General features: G+C 40.4%; 1 protein-coding gene across 23 annotated transcripts in view; it reads right to left on the bottom strand.

Moving 5' to 3' along the window:
* DLG2 (discs large MAGUK scaffold protein 2) overlaps nucleotides 1-21,315 on the bottom strand; it is a 2,052,576-nt gene that overhangs the window by 365,936 nt on the left and 1,665,325 nt on the right. For all 23 annotated transcript variants that reach the window (XM_044258404.1, XM_044258405.1, XM_044258399.1 and 20 more), the window contains one exon: nucleotides 16,289-16,357. In XM_044258404.1, the coding sequence (XP_044114339.1) occupies nucleotides 16,289-16,357 (69 nt within the window). The remainder of the gene's footprint in view (nucleotides 1-16,288; nucleotides 16,358-21,315) is intronic.

The raw sequence follows: 21,315 nt of genomic DNA, 5'->3' as shown, positions 1-21,315 counted from the left end.
CATAACCATAAAGGAGACAATTTCTGCTCCCAGGAGTTTCCACTATAGTGGTAGCTCAGAAGAATAAACTGGCAATTATCCAGTCAGTAAGAAAAGTGATAGTCTTCTATAATGATAATAATTTATTTTATGCTTGCTTTTTCCGCTTGACTCTGAGATTCCCAAGTGTCAATATTCACTTTGTGAGTTAGTGTCTGACATCTAGGAAGTGTCTAATAAATACGAACTCCCTTTCATCTGTTCGTGTGTCCCCAGTACCTGGTCAAGTACGTGATACAGAGAACATGCTCAGAAAATGACTGTGGAATAAAAACTTAGCAGACACCTATATCTCAGGGCAAGTAAGGTGATCTTGAGGTTGTTTTGATTAAAAACAAAAACAAAAACCTAAAACAAAATTGTAACACTGGGAACTGAAAACAATGGGAGGGTAGCAAAGGGATGAGAGAACTTGGTCTAGGAGTGAAGATGGCCACAAAAAACACCCCATGCATTGATCTGCAGAGTGTAAGTTCTATTCTCCATAAGGCCAATCCAGAATTTGTGCCATGCCTGGTGTGATACTGAAGGTTATGTGATAGAAATTCTGTCAGACAAGAAATGGAGGGGTGCCTGGGTGGCTCGGTCATTAAGCGCACGCATTTGGCTCAGGCCATGATCCCGGGGTCCTGGGATGGAGTCCCACATCAGCCGCCCTGCTTGGCGGGAAGCCTGCTTTCTCCATATCACTTCCCCTGCTTGTGTTCTCTCTCTCACTTTCTCTCTTTGTCAAATAAATAAATAAAATCTTAAAAAAAAAAAAAAAGAAATGGCTTCATGGGTATGTCACAAGGTCAGCACCATACAGGGCAAGAATCTTCTAATATTTCATATCTCTTCGCACAATTTCTCCCATAAAGCACTTCTATTTCCCAATAATCATTCTCTCTCCAGGCAAAAGAATCCCTATAAAAACAACCCAAACAACGACAACAACAAGCTCTGAGTCAATCTATCTCCCTTGTCCTGGTATGTCTGCGTTAACAGTTGCATATCAGATTTGCTTCTCTCACGAGCCCTACATGCCGTAATCACAGCTCAATGTGATCTGGGTGTCTGGGTGTTTGGATGTGTCTCTTAAGCCACAATCCTCACATCTCAGCACTGAAGTCACACATTTCTAGAAAGCTCAATGTGCCTTACCTAAGTCTCAGATGAAGGATAAATACTGAGAAGGCATGAAAAAGTGAGAAAAGAATAACCAGAGGAAGACTCCTGTTCATCTTATTCTCCTCTGGAAAGAGAGAAGTGGCCAGGACATTACAAACAAGCCTCGATTCTGGTATTGGCTTTGGTGTGGCCTTAGAAAAATCTCCTGTCTCTGGACTCAGATAATTTCCCCATACAGAAAGTGTACAGGTGGGCAGGGCAATATTTTAGATATTTGACAACTTTAATTCTCAAATTAACTTTTCCCCTCAAATTGAGGATGTCCCCAAATAAATTAAAACTTGGAATCTACTCCAAGGCCACTCCTCACAAACACAAAAGTTTCAACTTTTGACAGTCATGGTTCTTTCCTGCCAAGGGTGAGAGGTGTTGTTACAGGGTTTATCTAGCTAATTAGATGGACAGACAGATGGATAGTGACCTGGAACTCCTTTAGCTTTGTAAACTATAGCACACTCAACCCACTTAAGTATGCCAAAAATTACACAGAATCTGATAAGAGGGAGTGAAACCACGACCATCAGCCTTGGTGTTCTTTACATCTGAACAATACAATTTATAATACAAATTTATATTTTGGTTAGTGACATAAACTTTTAATTATAATAACTGACATTTATTAAGAGCGAAGACTATTTAACCCTTATGGTGTCCCTGTAAGTCGGGTATTAATTTCCTCACTTGAAGATAACAAAACCAAGGTCTGGAAAGGTTAAGTTTCTTGTCTAACTATCAACCGGCTAAAAGTGGCTGTGGCAGCATCATACTCTGACTGTCTACAGAAGCCTTTGCGGCTGCCCAGAGAGAAGAAGAATATGATCAGTTGGCTTATCTCCTCTAGTAAAATAAGGATTGGAAGTAGAGAAAATCAGTCACCCAGGGAGAATGAATTCCCTATTCCTCAGGTCACAGTATGAGAAGGAAATTCAACAAATCATCACTTGTTAAACATAGCCTGTGTCTGGGAGGCTGCTTCCTAATTAAGAAATAGGACAGGACCTAGAAGCAACTTAGGAGTTTTGAGCCTAGTAGAGGAGAGAAACTTTGACATAAAACAAGGAGACAGCTCCAAGCCTTAAGTTGTCTGGCAGAGATCTGATCTGTTACAGAGGCAATCAAGAAAGGATCCTGGGGGTATGTTTTAGTTGCTACAAACCCACTGAATGTAATGGAAACCACTGGAGACTCAGGTGCATGAAAAGAGCAGCTGTGTGTGAATGTGTGTGAGCTAATACACACATGCATGGGCCCTGGACTTAGCCTGTCATATGCAAAATAAGGAGGTGGGATGAGGTGACATTTTACCTGAAAGTATTCTTTTCTCATCTGCTATACTTTCTGAAAGCCTGCCATAAAGAACTTCTTTTCTCTGTATGTAGAAGGGTGTTAGGACTTATGGTGTCTCTTTCTAAATAGGGCCAACTCTCTTCTCTTCCTTTGTTTTTCTGCCATGTGCTGTGCTATCTTCTACACTACTGACTCTATCTCCCCAATGGCACAAGACAGGGGCAGAGGAAATGTTTGTTAAATGAACAATGAAGGGAGACTCTTTCAGTTGATGCCTGGTATGAGGGAAGAGGTTCTAGCCCATCAGAAAGAAAAGGGGAAGATGGGATATAGGGAGAGAGAAAGAGAGAATTAGCTCCCAGTCAGTACCTAGGGCTTGATAAGAGCTGTGCTAAGATGTTTACATACTAAAAAAATAAATAAATAAATTCTCAAAAAACAATCTCATGAAGGAGTTGTTAATTTTCACTCTACAAGTTAAAGAAACCGGTTCAGACAAGTTAAGTAACAGCTCAAGGTGATAAAGCTAGTAAGAGCCAGTATTTAAATAAAAGTAGAGAGAAATCAAAAGTCTTGTTTTTAAAATGACACAAGGCTGCTTTACAAAGGAGAGGAAATTGAGGACAAGTAAACATTTCAGGGGTGCAATGTTTACACATTTAAATATCATGCAACATCGATACTGAAATGTGATTTCCCATCAATGTGTATAACTAATGCTTGACCACAGAATTTCCCCACTTGCAGAATGAGTAGGCTGTGAAAAGCATGGCTCCCTTCTACACTTCTGTGCGGTTTTTATAGACCTGAGCTTAAAATAAAGATTTGCAACTCTTGCTACCAGCCCACACGAGCACAGAACTTCCTCAGTCTGAAGAGAGTACCCTTTCCCTTTGGATTTGGTAGTCCCTTGATAAAAATTACTGAAACCACATCCAAACAAGGGTTCCTTGTTTCCCCCAAATCAGCTTCTTGTTCTGTTCTGAAACCACAAAGATACAAGTTGAGTGGAATTAGTGCAATTTTCAATGTTGTATCAGCCCCGCTAGACTCTCTGCTCCTCAAGAACAGGAATCAGGCCATTTTCTTCTTGATTATCTTAAATGCCTCACTACAGTGCCTGGTACATACTGGGCATTCAGGAAATACTTAGTTGAATGAAAGAATGAATAAAAGGTGACTCAATCAAGTCAATGACTGATTGAATGAATGGATGGGTGGCACTTGTCTTCTTCGCAACTGTCCCTGAGCAGACTTTCCATGCAACCAGCAGGAGCCGTTACCAACTGTGAGCCATCAATCAATAAAGGTTGCTGACTGACATTTCAAAAGCATGCTTTAGTAGAGTAAACATTTCCAGGACTGGAAATCAGCAGGGAGATTAAATAAAGGAGAAAGACCACTGGCTGCTTTTCTGGTAATGGAGGGGCATCTGGCCTGTGGCATAGGATATGGATGTGCTCTTTCTTTAAATTCTTTATAATTGGCCAGGAAGAGGAAGTAAACAAAAATCCTAATGGAATTTGCAGGTCTCTGAGGGCTTAGCAATATATGCAGAGAAAAACACCAGATTCAGTTGGACATACAAAGATGGATGTCTCAAGATGAGTAATCTAATGAAGGTTGATAAATGATTCTCAAAGCAATCTTTTTCATTCCCTGCTTTCCACAGCCATGCCACCTCCCAGGTCACAGCCAGGCAAGGAGAAATATTATAAAGAAAATCATCTTTCCAATTACGGGTTCAATTCAAGGTCAAATGCAATGTCCGGTAAATATTCATCAGATGAGACCGAAGCTGTTCCTACTCATGTGATGGACGGGCAACCAGAAAACCTCTCTGACCACAACTTCTGTCTAGACTCATTATTGTGAATAATAAAGACAGGGCAATGAAGGGCCTCCTCTGTCAAAAAGACAAAAAGATACGTTTGGGATGCCTCTGACATTTGTGTTGAGGTAGGATGGTTTAGTGATGACAGCAGGCATCTGGTGTCCCCTTCCCAAATACACAATCTTGAGGAAGTCACCTACCCTGTGACACATCTGCAAACAGGATAAATGATTCTCACAAAATTGTTACTGGAGTCAAACAGAATAATGTCCGTGAGATTTCTTTGTAAATTATAATGCGCTGTCCAAACATAAGCCTAGTACCTTCAGGGTGAATAGCAAAAGGAGAGAAGGCAAAAAATGAAAAAGAAATGAATGCAGACTCAAAAGAAAAGGAGGAGGAGGGGGCAGTTTATAGAGAGGAAGGGAGGGGGAAGGAAAAAGAGAGTAGGAGGGGCAAAGGGAAGTTGGTAGGAGAGAAGCATTGGAAGCTGCGGTGGCAAGGAAGGATCTCCAAGTTCTGGCACACAGGCAGACAAATAAGCAGACAGACACATCAGACAAAAACCAAAGGAACAGCAGAATGATCAGAGATGGGATTCAGAAAATTTTCTGAATCCCATCTCTGCAGACCATACCATCTGATAAAGCAAGTGGAAGTCTCCATCAGATGGCCTCTCTGAATGAGAGTGTCAAGCATGAGTCAGCCTCCTCATTATAAATTTCTAAAGGGTAAGCTCTACTGACCTCACTTTGCTCTAGTCAGTGCTCAGCTCAGAAATACATCCAGATTGGTCATCACTGCTTGTGCAGCCATTTGAGATGGCCCTTTCTCTTTGCCTACTTAAGGCCTACTCATTGTTCAGATGAGAGCCTTCCATGACCTCGTCAACCTCCCAGTCCGTTACTGCAGATCCCCTATTACAGGCCACTCTGGGCATCACAGGCCACTCTTTTCACAATACTGGTATAATCAACAGAGTTACATTTGTTTGGGTGATTATTTGATTAATATCTGCTTCTCCCGGCCAGGCTGGGGGCAGAAGTAGTGTCTGCATGGCTCATCATTATATTCCCAATTAATTTTATTTCCTGGGCACAAACCTACACAAGTCAGTTAAGAGCAGCCTTAATACTAGAAAGATACAAGGAAAAGGGCAGTATCCAAAGAAGGATCATGGGGCCAATACATGGTGGTGCCAGGATTACAAGGAGATTTGTGGCTAAGAAGTGTTTCTGCCAGTTTGGGCAGCTAAATCCTGTTAAGGAATAGGTTTCCTGTATTCATTTTTTTTTACTAGTCTGACTAACTTATGACTGCGTGCTTTTTAAAAAAATCCCTTCTTGGTTCATTCAGTACATTAACTAGCTCTTCAGTGCCTTCTCAATCAATGTCCTGGGTGACCATATTATCATTAGCATTAATAATTAAGAGTATTGATGGAGGGGGCAATTTTCTAGTTGAATATTCTGCAGCACACTGTTTTGAGTATGTTTAATTATATAATAATAAGGAGGGAGTTTATTCACAACTTGCTTTGAGCCCTTTTATTAAACCACTTTATTAAAAACGAAAAGTTTCGGGGCATCTGGGTGGCTCAGTGGGTTAAGCCTCTGCCTTTGGTCAGGTCATGATCTCAGGGTCCTGGGATAGAGCCCCACATAGGGCTCTCTGCTCAGCAGGGAGCCTGCTTCCCCCTCTCTGCCTGCCTCTCTGCCTACTTGTGATCTCTCTCTTTCTCTGTCAAATAAATAAATAAAATTGTTAAAAAAACAAACAAAAAAAATGAAAAGGTTTCTAAGGAAGACATGCAGGGATAATTAATCATACTGGCATTGAACTATGCAAAAAATAAGAATTATTTATATAAAAACCCCAAGAAACTGAATTCCGCAGTAGATTCTGTGGCATCCCTCTAAGATAAATTTCAGCTGCTTGGCATGAAACATCCTTCATGTTCAAGGCCATCAAACAGGAGAGCCCAGCAGCTCTTGATAACCAGATTCCTAACCTGTCCCTCCCGGCTTTCTTCCTAGTCTTGCTGGGTAAAACAGATGCCAACAGTACAGAAACATTATTCCTCCACTTCTTTTAATTTAGCACATTGCAAAATAAGTGAAATCACTGTTAGGTGCCTGTGCTATTTTTGTTAATGTTCTTATAGGAAAACTGGATTTTTGACAATAACAGTAATGACAAAAACCTCCAAAGCCCCAGGAATCGTACTGAGCTCCACACTGTATTTCAACATCTTACTTGGGTCTCCAAATTGACCCATTTGTAATAACAAAACACATATAATTCTGAGAGGGCAGGAAAAGGTGGTGATTTAAAAATGTGGCTTTATATTTCAAGCCTGCCACTTAGTAGCTGTGTGACCTCAGGCAACATCTTTAACTTCTCCAAGCCTCACTGTCCCCATCCATAAAGCGGGATAGTGTGCCCATGTACAGTAATAATAATTGTTGTCAGAACTAGATGAGATCCACAGAAAGCACTTATATCAGCTGCTACTAAATACAAAATATTTAAAGATGTTATAATTTTAGCATTTGACTAAGGAAAATACCCTGTTTGGACTTTGTTGTTTATGTCTCTAATCTGCCTGCTTTTTTATGATGGGGTGCTATATATTCTTTTTCTTATGTCTTTCCTTTTTAAAAAATCTTTCCTTTTTTAAAAAAAATTATTTATTTACTTTAGATAGAGAAAGCGAGTGTGCAAGCCTCTGCAGTGATGGGGGGGAGGAGGCAGAGAGAAAGGGAGAGAGAATCCCAAGCAGACTCCATGGTGAGTGTAGAGCCCAACGCAGGGTACAAGGCAGGAGCTCATGACCTGAGCTGAAACCAAGAGTAGGAGGCTTAACTGACTGCCCCACCCAGGCACTCCTATGTTATGTCTTTCCTATTTCTTTGTTTTAAGGAAGACTTTCTCTGATGGAATAATAAGAATAACGGTGGTTAATGTTTATAAAAGTCTTTGGCTAAAAAACAGACATCTAGAAACTCCTTGTCAACTCCCAAAATCTATGTTGATATTTTACTTGAAATTCCAAATTTGAAAACTTCCGTCATATACAAGAAAGTGGACATTTTTGGGTTTGGGTTTGTCTTTGTTTTCCCCACAGTTGTTATTTCAACAGCAGATGGCGACAGAACCCAGATCCTGGGAGAGAATTAGGCTCCCAGGAATTGGCAGCCTGTAACTGTGCCCTGGTTGTCTGAAGCCTCAGCGGGTTTTCAACACTGATAAGTGTTTGGCAATCCTTAAAGTTTGCTGTGATGACACCTTTTATACTTTCAGCTCTACACATGTAAGGAAGAAAGATTACAAGGCCTAGGGAAGGATGTCTTATCGAATAAGAAAATGGAAAAAAGAAGCAGTAGGCCAGTGGAAATGGGGCTAAAGAAAATAAGCTGACAGCTCCACTAGGAACAGAGGTGTAAACTGCAGGGACATGAAGAGAAATGAAAAGCAAACACATGGTGTGAACTACAGGAAACATACACTCTGGAATTATCTGCTGTTCTGACTGATTCTAATGCGTCCTCTGAGGTTTAAGCTCTGATGGTCCTGCTTCCCTCCGGAGATGAAAGGAGGGGTCTGTAAACTCCCCCTTTCCTTTAACTTCCTTTAACTTTCCTTTCCTAGTAGCTAGGATCCCCAGCAGGTGACCTAGCAACAAAGAAGAGAGCTGGGACTCTCATCCAGAGCTTTCTCACTCAAGAGGAGTCTGTCTTTAACACATCATAAATCACAAGCAAAAATATTTTGGGGAGAAGCAGGAGGAAATTTGATTTTTTTCCCAAGCATTTCTAAAAATCACCTAGTTGCTTGTCTTTTTTTCTTGTATTCTCCCTAAACTCTTTAGCTAGCAGGAGAGCAAATTAAAGAAGAAGGCAATAACTATATATATTTAACACATTCTAAAGATACACAAAAATCTTCTCCTCTTAACTCAGTTTAGCCCCCTGTTTTGGTGGGGTCACTTACATCTCTATGGTTAACAAAGTTTCATATTTTTGGCCAGTGACTCCAGCAAATAAAAACCTGAACAAAGCTTTTCTCTTTTTAAGATATTATTTATTTATTTATTTATTTGACAGAGAAAGAGATCACAAGTAGGCAGAGAGACAGGGGGAAGCAGGCTCCTTGCTGAACAGAGAGCCTGATGCAGGGCTTGATTTCAGGATCCTGAGATCATGACCTGAGCCAAAGGCAGAGGCTTTACCCATTGAGCCACCTGGCGCCCCAAAGCTTCTCTTTCAAATATGAAAGTAGTTCCGCATATCAGGCCCCCCTTGGTTAGTCTGGGAAACACAGCTTAGCACTGTTTTTGAGGATTAAGGTAAGGAAATGTGTTGGACAGACTTCAGGGTAAGGAAGGAAGTTGAACGTTCATTCTCGTTACAAATCCTGAAGGATGGCTGGGTCTGTGAATGTGTGGGTAGAGATGACCCAAGCCACTACCCTTGAGGGCTAGCTGTCTAAAGCCCAACAGTCCCTTGGGCTTCACATTTGGAAATATTTCTAGAAGTTCAGATGTCAAACTTTTCCTTTTCAAAACTCATGAAGGTATACAATGTTAGAGTTGGAAAAAATCCAAGACATTGATTTAACTCAACCTTATTGTTTTGCATATAAGTTAACTGAGATCTGCTCAAAATCACACTTGCAAGAGGTGACAGATTTGAATATAGAACCCAGCTTTCCTATTTCTCAGGTCAATAATGCTTGCACTTTCTACAGTGACCTTGTGTTTTGGAACCAAATGGGCGCTTAGACTAAGAAGACTATTTTAAGTCAGCATCGTCCTAAAACATCTGAAGCACTTTAGCTATAAAAAAGCTTTTCCCATCAGGGCAAAAGAAACTGGGTAGAGAATAAGAGGGCCAATGATTCCATCCAAGGTTCTATTCCCAGAGTTCTCTTTCCTTGGAAAGCACACTTGTTCAGACCCTACATGGGAACATCAGAGGCTCCCTGGCCCCAATGGTGCCATGGTCTCAAGAGTCCAGAGGTCTTAGAGTGTGGAGAGGGGAGTCTCTTGTGTCAAACAGAGGCTCATGGCCATTCCCATCAAGACAGGCCTGTCCCTCTAAGAAAGAATGACAATGATACCAACAAAGAACAGTTAACCTGAGAGGATGGGTTTTCCCTTAGATCTATCTGTTTACAGACACACTGCTTTTTGGTTATCCTTTGGATACTCAGAAACTTCTCTATTTGGGAGAGAGATTTAGTTAGGGTCAGTCAGATAAACCACCCACTCTATAAAGAGTCCTTCCTACGGTATCACTGACAATGGCTCTCTAGCTTCTTGTGAAGTGCCACTTGCAGAGGGTGGTCAACAGCCTCCAGGCCAGCTATTTCACTGAGGTGAAAATACCAGTTAGTAGGAATCTGCTTCTAGAACGTTGCTGAAACGACCTTGCAAGGTAAAATAAAACCAAGTGTAAAACCAAGTGTGCGCCCTCTAGTGGGTGAAAGAACGTTACTTGAGAGCTGAAGAGATGGCCTCTTGGCATTGTTAGCCAAGTACTTTAGGTTTTGGCTCACGATTTCCCTTTTTTAACCTCTGTCTTGTTCCAAGAGTTCAATTTATGTCACCCCTCCCTCCCAACACAGACACCAGAAGCCTACCTGGTTTCCCGGAGGCAATCGCTTTTAACCATTTTGATTTTCATTCTAGTAGTTACCTCCGTATTATTTAAAAATATGCTTATGAGAGCCTTTCTTTAAATCCTATTTTTTTCCCAGAATTATTTCTGTTTCCACGAGCATAGTTTTTCTCTGTGCATGTGTGTTTTAATCTTGTTTTTGTCATTTTGCAGGTGTTGTTAAGCTATTTGGTAACCTGTGGCTGGCTGTGCACATTCAAGGATGAAATAGTAGAAAGGCTACAGGGGATGCTGCAGTTAAGGGCGAGACTTTTCCATGGACAGGCTTCCGGTTACGTAAGCAAACCTGAAAACCATCCCTGTCATTGGCTGTGCTCTGTTTCTTTAAAGGAGAGAGCCTTCATTTTCTGGCTGGTGCTAAGTCCTTTGTCCAGCAGTCGCTCTGTGTCAGGCTTGTGGATGCTGAGTGGGGGCACCCTCAGTCCTATTCTCAGACCCCGCGCTCAGTCCCATCTGCTGTCACTATTCTGAAGTCTCTGAATTTCCTGGGCTCTGCCAGGCAGTTCTGCCCCCCTCCTGAGCGGGAGGCCCCTGCCTGCAAGGCTGCTGCACTGTGGTGGGCCTTTTTGTGGGTGGCGTCTCTGGAAACAGAACCCTAGGAGACAGCATTTACACAGAACACGCCAGCCCTGCCTCCGTGGGGGATCGAAGGCTGCGGGTTGCTTTGTTCTGTTTGGTCCATCTGCTTCCTGTCATCTACAAATGTGGTGGAATCTTTTGGCTTTTGATGCCCCTCTCACTTCCTTTACGATTATGGGACTATCCCTTTTTTATTCTTTCAGTGCCCTTTTCATGGGGTCCCAGGAGGAAGAAGAGATGAAGGTGTGGTGGGCTGTATCTGTCAACTTGAACCTGAAGCAGGAGATCACACGTGAATGGGGATGGTATTCTGCCCCTGAGTGCCTGGCAGAGTTAAAGATGACTCACACATCGATTTAAAAAACAGCAGTAACTCTAGGTGGAGGCTCAATTAGACAGTTTTATTTTCTTCATGGATCAAATTAACTGGAAATCTGAAACATTCCCACTTATTTTATGTCAAGTAAACAGCAACTTAGGTAAAAACTATATAAACATAAGGACTTTTAAAGTACATTTATTTAAAAAATATCCTTAGTAGTTGCTTTTCATGAAATCATTAGGAAGGAAATTTTGAAAAAACTGAAATTTCCAATTTCAACTGATTGCCTCCACTCAGCAGTATAACACCTTAATGGGAATACTGCTAAAGACCTATTGGCCTATGCAAAGTAAAAATTGACTTTCCCACCATGTGCTCAGTGACAATGATTGCGTGCCACGTTATCTCTTTCTCTGTTGGCCAGCTGGGCACATACAGCATGAGTTTTAGTGCTCTGAACCTTATAAAGAATGACTGAGGCATCCCCTTCTAGATATTCCAGCAATGCAACATTATTTCTACCTCCAATATTTTATTTTACATCCAGAAATTTTATATATTATATATGTAAATATATATACATATATATTTAATAACAAGTGTTCAATGTTTGTCTTCAAACTAATCTAGGCTATAGAAGTTTTGTTTTCTCAGAACACTTGGACTAAATATATATTCAGCTAGTAGTTAGTGAGGGTCAAATATGTACATGCTACTGCACAAAGCTAGTGAGTCCTGTGCGATTCTCCCTTTTGGCTAAGGAGAAAATTCATGATTAGAGAGGGGAAGGGTCCTATTTAAGACTGTCAACAACAGATGGCAGAGAGGCCAGGATTCAAAACCAATTCATTGATTCCAGAGTCAGTTTTCTTCCATGACTGCAAGGAACACAATATTTTTCATAGCACAGGATTTGCTAAATATGAGGCAAAATGCTTTGTCAGTTAAAACAATGGAGCATAGCTGAGAATATAATTTTCTTGAAGATTTTATTTATTTATTTGAGGGAGAGAGAGAGATCACAAGAAGTGGGGAGGGGAAGAGGGAGAAGCAGACTCCCTGCTGAGCAGTGAGTCCAATTCAGGACTCTATCCCAGGAACCTGGGATCATGACCTGAGCCAGAGGCGGGTGCTTACCAGACTGAGTTGTCCAGGTACCTGACCACTTTTGATTTTAGAAAAGGAGTCATCCTTGTATTATGAAGTGAGGGGAAGGCCTTTGCATTTTTGGTCTCAGCAGAGAATGAGAATTACTGATTGTGGTTATGACAGATGTTATTGCACTAAAGTGGAAAGCAGTGCAAAAGGCTCAAAGAATATTTATTGGCTAACTGCTAATAAGGTTCTGTGAATAAGAAGAAAGAAAAGATTTGTAAACAGCTTGCAAAGAAAAGACCATTAGTTAGACTAGTTAGAGCAAATCTTCTCTGTGTTAATGGCCAACAGAATGGACCATTCTGTGTCCTGCCAAGGGAAGTCCTTGGAGGGAACAAAGAAGATGATGTGGAGACCAGTGCGCAGCTCCGTCCCCATACCCTCACCTCTACCACAAACACCTCAGCTACGTAGCGTGTACATGGATCTCCAGATCTACTCCAAGTGGTGGGTTATTAGCTCTGTTTAATGATTTCTAGGCTTAGAGTCAGTTCGAATTCTTTATCATTTTGAAATGGAAGTCCCAGGAAGTTCTTCACTGTGTCTAACTTATCCTGAATGTGGCCATGAGTGGTACGACTAGTGCTCTCCAGCTCAATCAAGCCTTTTCACACTGCACTGCTGTACAGCAGAGTATAACCTGATTTCAAATCCAAACTGTACTTTCTAGGTAGGTATCCTTGGGAAAATTACTTAATCTCCCTGAGAATCAAGATTCAGAAAAAAAGGATGCCGGTTTTATATGACTATTTTGGAAGCAAAATTAGAGACGATTAACAGACAGATGATGAGAAAGAGAGAAAACGAGAACACACCAGGGACCTGATAAGCACTCGGGAAATGCTAGTTTCTTTTCTCTCCCCTTGAAGGAATATCCACAAATCTGAACTATTTTTATTCTCAACAAGTTGCACATTTTGAATGTAATCTCTTTAATGATGAGTTCCCTTCTTCAAATCATAGAATCCTAATCTTGTCAATGTTTTCTGGAAGAGAATGCTGTCCCAGCCCTTTGTTAACTCTGGATGTCCTTTCCTCATCCATTCCACATGTCCGATTTAACATGCAGAATTCAAAACTGATCATGGTCCACGGGAGAATGTGATTAGCGAGTTTTGTGGAATAGATTTTCTAAACTATGGCATTTTCAGGAAGAGGAAATCGACGGGGTGTTATGGAGGGTATAGTGACAAGGCCACACACACCTGCACTGCAGGTGCTGATGGAACAACATTCTCCAGTATGACTGGAGAATGTTGTTAAGCTTGGGAAACTATTTCTCTCGCATTTATGTAGCGTCTTTGTCTTAAACTTTCTGAGATGCATATGACAGAAATGTAAGAGCATTTCTTATTCTGGTCCTGTATTCTTCCTTTCAGAGCTGAGGATAAGCTGCTATGTAAAAAAGGCTTACACTATTATTTAATATGTTTAATGAGCATTTAAGTATAATCTTGGTAATTAAAATACATTTGTTTATATACATAAATATATATTTACATATATATAAATAAACGCAGCAATGTAGCAAACTCAATGATTTGGATTGCTTCCACAAGTGATTATTACCTGTGCTACAGGAATATGTCTCTCCAAAGTACAGTGAAGACAAGGATCTCTGACTGTTTTAATGAATCCTTATTTAATATAAATGCAAAATTCTCTTGCCTGATAAATTAAGTATGTTATGTATAACAACACCACCAATGAGCATTATACTATACTACAGCAAAACACACATATAATGCCAGTACTATTATAAAAAATAATATATATAATTTTCATTTTTGAGAAAAACTCTGTAAGAAGATACTAAGTATGTACATTTTACAGATGAGGAAATTGAAGCATATAAAAACAAACAAACAAACAAACAAACAAAAAACATACAAAAAAACTCCAAGCAACTTGCTGTCACACAGCTAGTAAGTTCCTGAGTCCTGATTTAAACTCAGGGAGTCTGGCTATGACCCAGAATCTAGACTACCTTAAATACTACCACAGAACCAAATGCTGTGACGTATCTACTGGGAACTTCCTATGCCTTTATTGTTTTACGGACTAGAACAAACGTTAACAATGAAGATACTGTCCTGTTGAGAAAAAAGTTACTTAATTCTCCAGAGCTGAATTCATATTTAGCCTACTACTCCCACCTCTTTGATTTTGTTTATTTCTTTACTAGAACAGCTAAAGTGGTCTGATGTTCTTTACCATTACAAACAGAAGAGGAGGACTACCAGGGGGAAGGAGGTGTCCTTTTGTGGGGAGTGCAGTGCCCATGGAGAGGCCACATTCCTTTTGCTCACTTTCCTATGGGTTTGGGGACATGCAAGGAGTCCTTAGCTGAGGGCAAGAAAGGGCACTCCATGAAAAGTATTTATAATATGATATTTATGCTCTTCCATGAAGTAAAGACTAACATCTCTTCCAAGTGGATATCCATCTAGCAATGGAGTTTACTGCTTTGCCCTGTTCCTCCCCAGGATGGAAAAGAACCACGGGGAGAGAAGATGAGAAGGTCAGCCAGGGGCAAAAGAGGTAAGGACTGTCCTTGGGAAGCTCCACCTGAGGGGAAGCAAAGATGGCTGCCACTCGGCCTGCAAGTCTCAGGTTTGAAACAGCTGAGGACAGATGAGAAATGGGGACTCCAGGCATGGGAGGGATGACTATGGTTCAAGCAGTGGTGAGTGCATGGGAAGGCACAGTGTGCTATTGCTACGGGTTTCTGTGGAAACGATAGCTTGGTCTCCCAGGGGATCACTCGGCTGGAGAAGCTGTGGGGGTCTCTCGACATTGGTGCATGTTTGGTTATTTACCCATTCAGGCTACATCACCAGAGATAACCAAGAGAAAGGGAACAGCCACAGTAGAATGGGGAGGAAATACCACTTCTTGTTTCCTTTTTTTTTGCCCCAGTACTACCAGAGGAGAAATCTAAGAGAAAGAAACATCTAGAGGGATGGTATGAGAGACAGAGTGGACCATACCCCTGTCGACTCCGGAACGCTCTGGTGGAACCCAAGTCCTAATTATGTTCTCTTCATTGAGAAATAGAAGGAGGGACAGAGGTCTGAATAAAACATAATATTTTAAAATAGAAGGGACTAATAAATAATAAAATTAGAGATTTGAATTGAAATGCCATTAAGGACGCCTACGCGTCATTGAGAAATAGGGTTGAAACAAAATTGGTAACAGATACTGGAGAAGTAACATGATTTAACTTTTATACATTAATCAACTAAATGTTCTCAATTAAACCAGCTATAATTATAAAACAAGTAGAGGGAAATCCTAACCCCTTTCCCCCAGCCCCTCCAGCTTTTATCTGATTGGGGAATTTAGAAATACAAAATACTATAAGTCCTCTAAAATGTAAGCCCGTCCAGCCAACAACTCCATTCTCTTTTTTCTTTTTCTTTTTAAAAATTTATTCATTTATTTTAGAGAGAGAGAGTGCGAGAGACTGTGTGAGCAGGGGTAGAGTCAGGGGAGAGGGAGAGAGATACTCTCCAAAAGACTCCTCGCTGAGCACAGAGCCTGACCCGGAACTGGATCTCACAAACCCAGAGACCTGAACTGAACTGAAATTAAGAATTGGACATTTGACTTACTGAGCCACCCAGGCACCCCCAACATCTCCATTCTTCTCTCCTGACTCACTGCTTCACACACCCTAGGCCAATCTCTGAATCACCTAAAGGCCTTATGCCACCTCATGCTTGCTCATGTGTTCGTGTTTTTGCACGCACCCTTTCTTCTGCTCAGAGAACCCTTCCTTCCAGTGTCTGTCAGGCAAATACCCACGGGGGTTCAGTTCTCAGCTTGACAGTTATGCCTCCTCTGAAACCATCCTGACCTGCTTCCCCCTCCTTCTTTGATGCCCATCTCAGCTAGATGGCCTTCCTGGATCTTCCATTAATTCCTTACATGCATCTCCTTTGTGATGCTTACACTGGATGCAAATATGTGTCTGTATTTCTGCCATTCCCAGTAGGCAATGAGCCCTCTGAAGGGAAAGAAGAGATCTTATTTGACTTCTTAAACGTAGTACCTAGCACAGTGCTTGGCATATAACATAAGCTTGATAGATATTTGCCAACAGAAGGAATGACGAAAGGAAAGAAGGGAAGGAAGGCAGGCAGAGAATTTCTTTATGCCCTAGAGATGAGGCTGCAGTTTAGTTTAAGAGAAGGTTCCATATTATTCTTATCTTACCCTTCCAGGGAGATGGCCCGCTGGAGAGTCACTGAAGGCTGGCGGGTTGCAGTGCTGTGTTGAGAATGACTGCAACAAAAGAAAGAAAAAACAAACACAGATCTTTTATTTAAAATGTCTTTGCACATTCTAATCAGTCCTATTGTCAAGAAAAGAACCCATCTTGAAAGAAATACAGTGGAGATTAAATGTTCTTTGATAACAAGTAGAATCATCCACCAAAATCTGGTACTATACCAGATAAGGGGTTAATATTTCCTTATAACTTGATTTCGGCATGTATTATTCAAAAGTAACCTTGAAAGGACAGAAGGACATGAAAAGAAACAAAAGTATTTGCAAGAGGTAATTTTCATAATTTCATTATGATGCAGTGTATTACTTTTTAAATGAAGAATATTTTTATAACACCTTTTAAAACAGTGGATTTGAAAACTGGAGAAGTATTTAATTAGTATAAGTTTTCATATTAGTTCACACTTGCAACACTTACTTGTAAAATTAATAACAATTCAGCTGTTGGGTGAACACAAAAACTCAAAAAAATGAGACCTCTGGTTGCATGCCAATCTTAGAATTTTTTTTAAAGGCTTTATTATTTATTTAGTTATTTATTTATTTGACAGAGAGAGAGAAAAGAGAGAGAGTGGGAGGGGCAGAGGGAGAAGCAGACTCCCTGATGAGCAGGGAGACCAATGCAGGGCTCGATCCCAGGACCCTGGGATCATGACCTGAGCCGGAAGCAGACGCTTAACTGACTGAGACACCCAGGCGTCCTGCCAATCTTAGAATTTAATGATATCCATATTTTGTTTTGGTTGCATGGTAATAAGACTGATTTTATAGATAACCAGTTGCAATAAAAATTATAATGTTTATCATTCATTGAGCTCTCATGTAGCCTGAATCCCTTGTCTAAATTTATTTACTTCTCTCAACCCTATGAGGTACACACTGTCCCATTAACAGGTGAAGAAACTAAGGTATGGAGAGGTTTAGAGACTTGTCCTGAGTCATGTGGTAAATACTTGTCCTTGAGGTAGCATCTAGACTGTCTGATTCTAGAGCCACTACTTTTAACCATTGTGTTATATCGTCTCTCAAATGGTGACAATTTTTCAGATTTGTAAGGACGTGTTTTGCAATCTCAGAATACTCTTCAATTAGAGATAAAGTTTCATTAGATATATACAAGGACAATCTAACCCCAAAAAGTAATGTTTTGTGGATTTCCTATGTGTTCAAATGTATCATAAAATGTATGTAATTTTATTACTAAAATAAAATTTTATTAATTTCAGTGTGTAATTTTAGTTTGTAGTATTTAGTATCTTAGTTGTAATACTAGTTACATACACACACACATATACATATATATATAGGCTATGAAGCTGTATATATACAAATATATGAATAAAGAGAAACCTGAGTCAGATGTTTGCAGAACATTAGACAACTTCACACAACTCCACAATTTCTCAGCACATCCTTTGGAAAACAACGACACTGTCAGAGTCAAGAAGTAGGCTCCAGATTTTCATCCAGAACTCCAGTCATTATGGACGAGAAGTGGTATCCTCTTAATTGCATTTAGTTGTGACATGGATGACATTTATCTGAGGTTGAGGGAGCAGAATTTGGGCACTGTAGCTAAAAACTAGAGAACGTTGTTCAAGTTAAGGATGATGCCCTATGTTTTCTGGCATCCTTTATAGGGGCAAGCACTAGATATGTTCCCTGAACATCGTTTGATTGACAGTCAGAAAGCAGCATAGCGTTCAGGAGCTGGACCATGTAGCCAGATGCCTAAGTTAAAATCCCAGCTCCACCACACGGACTAATGTGACCTCAGTCAAGTGATCTACAGCTCTCTGCGGATCAGTTTCTTATCTGTGAGATCAGGATAGTAATAGTACTTTCTTCCTGGCATTGTTATAAGGATTCAGTGAATATAATGTTTAAAACAGTGTTTAACATGGTAAAAGCTACATTGTTTGTTAATAAACTAATACGATTTAGCAGAATGCGTATTTTAACATATTTAGCACTGATCAAAATAAGAGAAAGTTGGGGCCCCTGGGTGGCTCAGTGGGTTAAGCCGCTGCCTTAGGCTCAGGTCAGGATCTCAGGGTCCTGGGATCGAGTCCCGCGTCGGGTTCTCGGCTCGGCAGGGAGCCTGCTTCCTCCTCTCTCTCTGCCTGCCTCTCTGCCTACTTGTGATCTCTCTCTGTCAAATAAATAAATAAAATCTTTAAAAAAAAATAAGAGAAAGTTAAAAAAGATCACATATAATCCCATTACCTTGTCTCAGATGTCTCAGAATTATCTAATTTTAATTATTGCAGCTGTCCTGTAGGCATGTTCGAGTAGCCACATTTTATATATAAAAAATAAAAACACATAAAACCTAAACGACTTACTAGAAATCAACAGCTTGCAAATATGGAATTAGAACTCAAACTAAAGCCTACCTTGTTGCCAATGTGTGTACTTTCCACACTATGCTATCAACTCTATGTCCACATGTGCTTCATACAGTTTTATACATAAACAGACCATATATAGCTTTATATCCCACATTTGCTCATTATAATTTAAGCGTTTTTATAGGGTCTCCATAATTATTATTTTGGTGTTATTTAATGTTACTTCCTCTGAGATCTGTTTTATTTAACTATTCTTTGTGGTTAGATATTTGGGTTAATACTACTGTTTTAATATTATAAACATGCTGCATGAACATATTGATATCAATTACTTTTTCTTATTTGACAATCTCCTTTGACTATGTCCCCCAAATGGAAACATTCACCAGGTTCTTCATTTATGTTATTAATTACTTTTTAAAAGCTTTGTATCATTTTATTGCCTCTACTATATATGTATATGTACATATATATATACACATACATACACCAATTTCACCACAATCTTATGGACACTAACAGTATAATTTAAAAAATTGATAATAGGTACAAAATGATACTTCCAATTTATAAGTATTTCCTCATTAGCGAAAATGACCATATTTTTCTATATGCTTACTTGCTAATTGTATTTTTTGTTTAAACTATTTAATCCTTTCCGTTACCATCTATATGGCACTGGTTTAGAAAGTACCAATAGTCCTTTTTGGGTAAAGATCAATGATGCCTGCTAACCAAGACGAATGAGTAGCTGGAATTCCTGATTGCCTCCTCACCTCTAGCCTAGCCCATACAATTAAAACAAAGAAATATTCAGCAATCTCTCTTTACTCATCACTACCTTAAACTAATTATTATTCTACTCGACATTATTCCAGTAATGTCGCATTCTCAGCTCATTTGCACATTCTCAGCTCGGGGCTGAGTCACAGAACATGCTTCATAAATGCCTTTTTGAAGGATGAAAACCATGGGCTGAGTTCCATCTATCTGCAACATCTGCCCCTCTTAAGGTTTTAGTGACACTTAAATGTGGGAGATACCGTGAAGTGCTCACAGAATTTGACTCCTCGTATATTACATGTGCAAAGTCAGCCAGTTTCTCCTGGTGTGTAAATTTTGAAGAAACAGAGCCTTTTATAACATGTAATGACCCTCTTACTTTATTAAGACAAATACAGCGAATTACTGGATAGTCAAGACCTACAGACACAAGGGAATTTTTGTTCTTCCCTGATAGCAATGTGTAAGCAGGACTTGAAGGGGGGACACTTGCAGTGGGTATTAGGAGCTACCAGATGGTGATAATAACTTGTATTTTTTAAGAACACCGAACATCTCCCCCCAGAACTGAGCAGGCCCATGCATTCCATATTATTGGCATTCCATATTATTGACTGCATAGACAGTGTGCGACTAGTTCCACCACGACGAACAGATTATAGGTAACTACTGCCTGGCCCTTTCAGCTCCTCAGGCACAGACCAATCAGATGGAATTCTGAGAACTGTGGGAAGCAGCAGCATGGGAGGAGGCTCAGCTAAAACGTCAAGCTTTTAACATTGCAGAGCCAAGTGCTCAGAATATCCTTGTCTTAAAAAAAAAAAAAATCTTATCAAAAATGGCCATCATTCTCCTCCTATCATTTTTCTAAGACAAAATTGAATCTATTCTGTAAAGCATTCTAGGATGTGCCCTCCACCACTCCAACGCTGTTGACATGCTGCTCTGTGCACCATCCCATGTCTTCCACACATCCAAAATAGCACCCGAGACTGAGAATCACCACCATTCATTTACATGCCTATTGTTGTTATTGTCGTTTTTTCCCACTAAGTGACGCCTGTTTTCAGAGCAAGGAGTGCGGTTTATTCATTTGCACATTCTCAGCTCAGGGCTGACCCACAGAACATGCTCCATACATGCCTTTTTGAAGCATGAAAACCATGGTCTGAGTTCCATCTATCTGCAAGGCCCCATGCCCCGTCTCTTTCAAACTTTGTGACAACATCGAGAGTGAACCATTATGCCCATTTCTGAAGGAAATTAAAGACCAAGGTCTCACAGCTATTAGGTAGCAAGAGTAGGACCCATGTTTGCTGGCTCTAAAGTCCTTGTTCCTCCAAGACAAATCATGTTGCCTTACAGAAAAGTGAAAGCAAAGCTCTGTGATGAGTTCAGACACAGGATCCCAAACATTTTGTTAGGAAATGCTGAATCTGACAGTTTTGTTTTGCATAAAACAGCACCCATTATAGTCACCATATCTGTCCAACTTGCATGTCAGTGGCTTTTGAAGATCATTTTTTTTTTTAAATGAAGGTAATTTAAAAGAGGGCCTTCTCTCTCCTATCCATAGCACCTTATTAATGAGCCCTGGACATCTATGAGCATTTGAGTGACAGTGAATGGTGAGTGAGTGGGATGCGAAGGCTCAGCAGGATGTCACAGCAATGACACTGGGGACGAAGTCCCATCACATGGTAGAAATCCTGTGGCTTCTCTCTGTACTTAGGCAGCTTGGCGGAAGTGGCAAATCAGGCAACTGTGGAGGTCAATTTTTACCACGACCTTTTCAGGTTTAGAGAGAGGTAATAGCCC

The sequence above is a fragment of the Neovison vison genome, chromosome 7 (assembly GCF_020171115.1).
Source record: "Neovison vison isolate M4711 chromosome 7, ASM_NN_V1, whole genome shotgun sequence".
Classification (NCBI taxonomy): domain Eukaryota; kingdom Metazoa; phylum Chordata; class Mammalia; order Carnivora; family Mustelidae; genus Neogale; species Neogale vison.
The sequence above is the reverse complement of the archived record's forward strand: the minus strand, read 5'-3'. Positions and strand labels throughout refer to the sequence as shown.